Consider the following 6,153-nt stretch of genomic DNA (forward strand, 5'->3'; position numbering starts at 1 on the left):
ACACTATTACAATATTCTATTTATAATATGCTATGCTAATTTAATTTAAAAATAAGAATAAAACTTATACCGCAGTTTCTTTACGTTGCAACATTATGCATGTTGCAAGCACTGAGAATCGGTTTTCTTTGAAATTACACATTCGCTTATAAAAATAAACATAAAAGCGAGCGCATAATGGAATCCACAAAGGAACGATTCCCTCGCAACTGTGAACAATTGCGACTTCAAGTCTGTTGTATTCGCACGCCGCGCCAATGCAAACATGTAAACATGTGCACATAACAAATTTTAAACACAATTTGTATTTCAAAATTATGGACAGAATTAATATTTCTTTCTATGTAACACCCGTACGACAAATTACCATATAGGTTTAGAAAAGTAATACGAAGGATGAGTTTTTTTTTATTTCTTTCGTTGAAAACTCCCCTTAATGGCTCTGCTATTGTTTGATGTCATAACACGGGTTACACCAAATGCGACTTTTAAAGTAATTGCAAATTTCAGTTATAGTTGAGGGACATAAAAGCAAATATGCTTATGTCCAATTTTTAAACTAGACATACTTGTTGCTTGTTATCTATATCTATTATAATAAAGCGTAAACACACACTTCTTTGTTGCCTAAGATGTCAGCATCATATTTTTTAATTGCTCTTTTTTAATAAAAAGCCCTACACTTACGTCATGATTTAGGCTATATCTTTAGATGCCGTATTTTTCTCTTAATTTAAATTTTTTCAGGTACTTATTTTATAATTAAGGAATTTCCTTTACTTGACATTTGGCTTTGTTCAGAAAATGATTAATATGAATTTCCCACATGGAGGTATTTCCGAAATTGATTCAATTAAAAATATCATTCGCTCCAAAGTTCAGTTTCATATTAAAATCTATTGTCTACTCGGAATGTTGTCTGACTCGTGAGTTGTTTCTTTAGTAAACCTTACTAATCTTACTGCTTACTAATATTAGGAGTATAAATGCGAACGTTTAGATTGCTGGCCGGATGTTTGTAGCCTAAACTGCTGAACGGAATTTGATGAAATTTGGCATAGATGTAGAGGATAGTCTGGAAAAACACATAGGCTACTTTTTTTTTAATTTCACGCGGACAGAGTTGCGTGCGACAGCTAGTTAAAATATAAATATAAAGAAATATATAATATTAAGATAATGCTCATAGCTATTTTTGAATTTTTATTCTTTGAAGTCGTTTATTTATTTTTAATCAATTACGTCCGAGCTCACGTTTGTGGGATTTCCTTCGCTCAGTTTTAGATAAGGTTACAGAAGCCTTTGCAAGTTGTTGAAGTAAATTCTATACTCCATTTTAATTGAATTCGTGTTTTAGCTATATTTAATAGCAATACCTAGGTTTTCGTAAGTAACAAGAACTTTAATTTTGACTGTTGAGGTACATCGGTAAACTTTCACCTAAGAAGTGATGATTGTGTGAAAGGTATCTATCATGATTGAAGTGATCGACTTGGAGAATGAAAGCCTGCATTGACCCAATCAATTGAGTATTTTTTAACCGTGACCTGCCGTTTTACCAGTCCAGAAATATATTCTTTACTTGTTTTATTGACAATGAGAGGGGTCAAATTAAGTCTTACTGAGGTCACAAACTAGGTCAAATATAATGATTAATTGAGGATGAATCGCGATCTTTCATTGATCTTAGTATTTCTTTTCATGGATAAAAATATATTGGTGTTTTTTACAATCAAAGAAACCACGAATGAATATTTGTTTTGCCTTCGTCCGGCCTTGGGATAATTATAAATTCATCATTACGAGACGTTTGAAATAAAAGTTGACGCAGTGGAAATGTCCAATTCAAAATGAAAGCGTCGCGCTATTTCCGACTAAATTGTGAAAAACTTGACGACGTATAGTGGAATCAAAGTTGACGCCATTTCATGTAGGTACAGAGAGAATTTTTTAGTAAAAACTTTCTTTGTGACGTTTTTACTCTCTGAAATTTATTGTGTTTTATATGAAACGTTTTAGTAAATATAAAATTTTAAAATGAATGTTACAATTTTTGGTGCAAAGGGATTATGATATTTGTTGATATCTGTCATTTGTTTTTTAGGAATCTCTAGAGAAAAGTTAATAAGATTGACAGGAGGTGGTTAAGGGCTGCTTACCTTCAGTATGCTGTAGTTAAAGAGAAGGCGTCAGAAATAAATAAAAAAAAGTCTTTAAAAAGTATAATAATTAAAATGTAGTACCTACCGTACAGCAATACTATCCAAAAATATAATATTGAAACAAATTTAAACTCAAACTGTAATTAATTACGAATTAAATTCAGTTTCCTTTAATTATGGGAATGTCTACCCCTATCTCGCAGTCGCACGATCGTGGTAACCGGAGCGTAGCAATTAGGGATCACAATTTGACTCGAAGTGTACTCGAATATTAGAGGTATGAATTCATAAAGTTGTAATTAACCCTGTGAACCGTAGGAGTCACCTAGTTACGTGTCGGGTGACACGTTTTGCTGCTTATTGGAGCGTTTAATCAATGTAACTATACGGTCTATATGAACCCAGTTGCTGGATACTAAATAAATACAGTATAGGGAAAAAGGGAGAGTGAAAATTATCATATTTTTTAACATAATCGTTCTGTTAAATTTGCATTACGACAAATCGACAAAATTTATATGAGCTTTGTTGGTGTACTTTTTCGGTAGGGGCGTTGCAGAAATTCAATAAAATCTTGATGATGACGTTACGAAAACTTTCTCACGTATTTTCATGGTAAGCCCTCTCTTTTCTTAAAACCTTTTTGGCGAATGTGAATCTTATTTTCATATGAACTGGCACCATTAAGATGGATACAGTACGAAATCAAAACTGACATGTTGAGTTCTTTGCTTTTAATTTTCTATTTTAAAAGTTTTATTTGGAGTTTTGTGAGTAAAAGAGAGAAGGAAGGTATGAGTCATATATGGTTAAAATAACAACATTGATCGCACCATGTTAACCGACCTTAAGATTGACATTCTTCCTGTTCCTGATATCCGCGACATTTTTCTGCATTTTTATGATACGATGCAGTTTCCTGATTTATTTTTAACTAGTTGTTACTCGCGACTTCGTCTGTGTCAAGTTAAAAAATATAGTTAATATCAGATAACGTAGTTTATTAATGGTTTAAGAATTTTTGAAGTCGGCCTAGTAGTTTTTTTAACTACTTTAGTATATATAAAATACAAATCTTTTCTTTATTTAATATTAGTATAGACAACTGATACTGACCCGGTGTTACTAGAACAGGTCCCGATTTGATTGTTTATATGTGTATTTAAAATGAAGTTTTAATACAAAACGTGTTATCTATGGAGGCATTAAATTAACAATAAAGGTCGACCACCTTTACCAGCCTATCACGTACAAGTAACATGCAGATGTAATTAAAAATATTTGCGCGGTATTATATGAATCGTTGTTGTAAATAATGATTATTAAAGAGTATATTTATTTTTGTTAAATTAAAGAATGTTTAAGTGGGTTTTATCTTTAATAATATTATCTATCTATACTATTATAATAAAGCATAAACACACACTTTTTTGTTGCCTAAGATGTCAGCTATTACAGCATATTTTTTAATAATCCCATTTTTAATAAAAAGCACTACACTTACGTCACGCTTTAGGCTATATATTTTAACGCCATTAAACTTAGGGGCTAAATATTTTGGATAAAAACCCTAATGTGGGAAAGAGACCATAACTTGCTGCCATGTCATGTCATGTCAGTTTGACATTTGTAATTGATAAATTGACAAATGTAAACAATGAAATAAAATTTTCATAATTTCATGCGGATGAAGTCGCACGGTAACAGTTAGTTGAAAATCAAAAAGAAGTAAAGTAATCCTTCTAATAACAATTAAAATATCGCAGTTGACTAATGCGTCACTTATTTGCGCATTAACTACTGCGTATTAACGGTTCGTGTTGTTAACTTTCACTTACAACAGAAGTTGAAAACTCCATTGTCTATAGTAATGACAACCTTATTGTTTATCCCACGTAAAACGAAAGTGTTCAAAGATATTTGAAACTCACTTAAGCTATTAATATTGGTTATTGTTAAAAATTGTACGAAAAACATATTTTCATAATATACATTGTCTAAAAATTTTGTTTTTTCCCAGTGGAAATCGTTATCCGGTATCAAAACTAAATATTTACTTTTTCGACGCATTGTTATATGGAGAAAATCAAATACGCTGTCAGTAATGGTGAGAAATTAATGCTAAAATTTAAATCTGCATTGAGACTAATTGGGTTAATGGATGCACCATTTTGGTACTGCAACTGAAGTATGCTAACAGAATGCATCTTTCGTAATTAGAAAATTAGAGGGATTTTACATATGGTAACTATAAAATATTTACTACTATCAGTATTTTCCTGCGTCTAACTTGCTACTTTATGACACATTTGCTGTTGCTCGCGACTTCGTCCACGGGAAATTAAACATAATAAAAATATTTAGCCTATGTTACTCACTGATAACGAAGCTTTTTAATAGTGTAAGATTTTTTGAAATCGGCCCAGTAGGTGAGTTATTTCAATACATATAAAAATACAACTCTTTCCTCTTTATAATATTAGTATAAATATAATATAAAAAATCAAACTAATATTTTTTTTCTCGTTCTAATGAAGAACCATAGCTAATAAATGACTGGTGCACAACAATTGTGGGCATAAATCTATGACATTAATCATAGAGATGTCGTGTAATAGACGAGGTAGACACCGGATGACAACGCGGTCGAGGCAACGATCGGCCATGACTTCGTCCTCTATTGCACTATGCATTAAGCACCCTTCCGTATGGACGCATTTTTAACGCGCATTGAATCGTTGAAATAGAACAATTGTATTTCCAAGTATCAGCTCTTTTAAATCCCAACGCTTTTATATCGCGCATTGTTGTATTTTAAAAACTGGACTAACAAAACAAGAGATTATAAAGGGTTTGTCGCTCGAGATCCGCTAACGCCGGCGTTAAAAACACGCTCGTGCTATTGCGTTCAAAATACGTGTTGATTTATTTAGACTTTCGACGATGTGTAGCTTTTGAATTGAATTGTGGCAATTAAAGCCGAAAAGGTCTAGGACTGAAAATATGACAAAAGATTTTTAGGCATAGACAGTAATCTATTCGCAGTTCTGCTGTTCTACAAATTACAAAAATGTCCAAACCTATTTATACGCTGTTACGAACGTTGTTGATAATAAATGTAAAATGACTTATTAAATTTTGTTCCAGAGGTGTCAATGGACGTGAGCCGCGCGTTCTGCCCCCGCGCCGGCTGCGACACTGTGGTGACAGTACGAGCCGCGAGCCCCGCGCATTGCCCTACCTGCCGGCATGAATTCTGCTCACAGTGTAACCAGGAGGTAAACGATAATATACCGTTATCAGGGGTGACAAACTAGTCGACGCTGGCCTTTATAGTAAAGTCCGTAGATACAAGGGACAAAATATTTTTTGTTTCATACTCTGCGTTAAGTGATGTCCCTGAGTGTAAATTTAGTATGACAAATGTACACTAAAACAATTAACATTACTAACAAATCAGAGTGTAGCCGATACTAAGCAAATTACCTATAAAGTGAACAGGTTTTTAAAACCTTTAGAAGAAGTTTATTAATTGCCTTTTATCGCTTTAGCAAAATAATATTTTTATCCTATTTTCTTTCTATGTAATTATAAGTCTAAAATAATTAATTCGAGTTAGTTTTGCCTTGTTCATGTTTATTTTGCTTCGCTTTGTTTATACGTATTGTTTACAGTACTATGTAATTATTTTAAATGTTAATATTGTATCTTTGCATTTATTCAGCGTTGTTTTACCGGAAATACAAACAATAATCATCTCGGTTGAAAAATCTTTTAAATTTCGATATTGCACATAACGGTTTTGATATAACATAGCTAGCGTTAAATATCATATTTTATGATCAACGTGAAACTAAAATTAGATTATAGTCCTCTAGTATTATTATACTTTATAGCAATATTATGAATGCGAAAGTTTAGATGGATGGATGATGATGCTTGTTAGAGTTTGTATCTAAAACGGCTGAACGGATTTCGATGAAATTTGGTA

General features: G+C 32.3%; 1 protein-coding gene across 1 annotated transcript in view; it reads left to right on the forward strand.

The window, feature by feature from the left end:
* LOC106109644 overlaps nt 1–6,153 on the forward strand; it is a 70,454-nt gene that overhangs the window by 52,811 nt on the left and 11,490 nt on the right. The window contains exon 7 of the mRNA XM_013291228.1: nt 5,310–5,440. Within this exon, the coding sequence (XP_013146682.1) occupies nt 5,310–5,440 (131 nt within the window). The remainder of the gene's footprint in view (nt 1–5,309; nt 5,441–6,153) is intronic.

This window comes from Papilio polytes, unplaced genomic scaffold, assembly GCF_000836215.1.
Source record: "Papilio polytes unplaced genomic scaffold, Ppol_1.0 DF821067.1, whole genome shotgun sequence".
Classification (NCBI taxonomy): Eukaryota; Metazoa; Arthropoda; class Insecta; order Lepidoptera; family Papilionidae; genus Papilio; species Papilio polytes.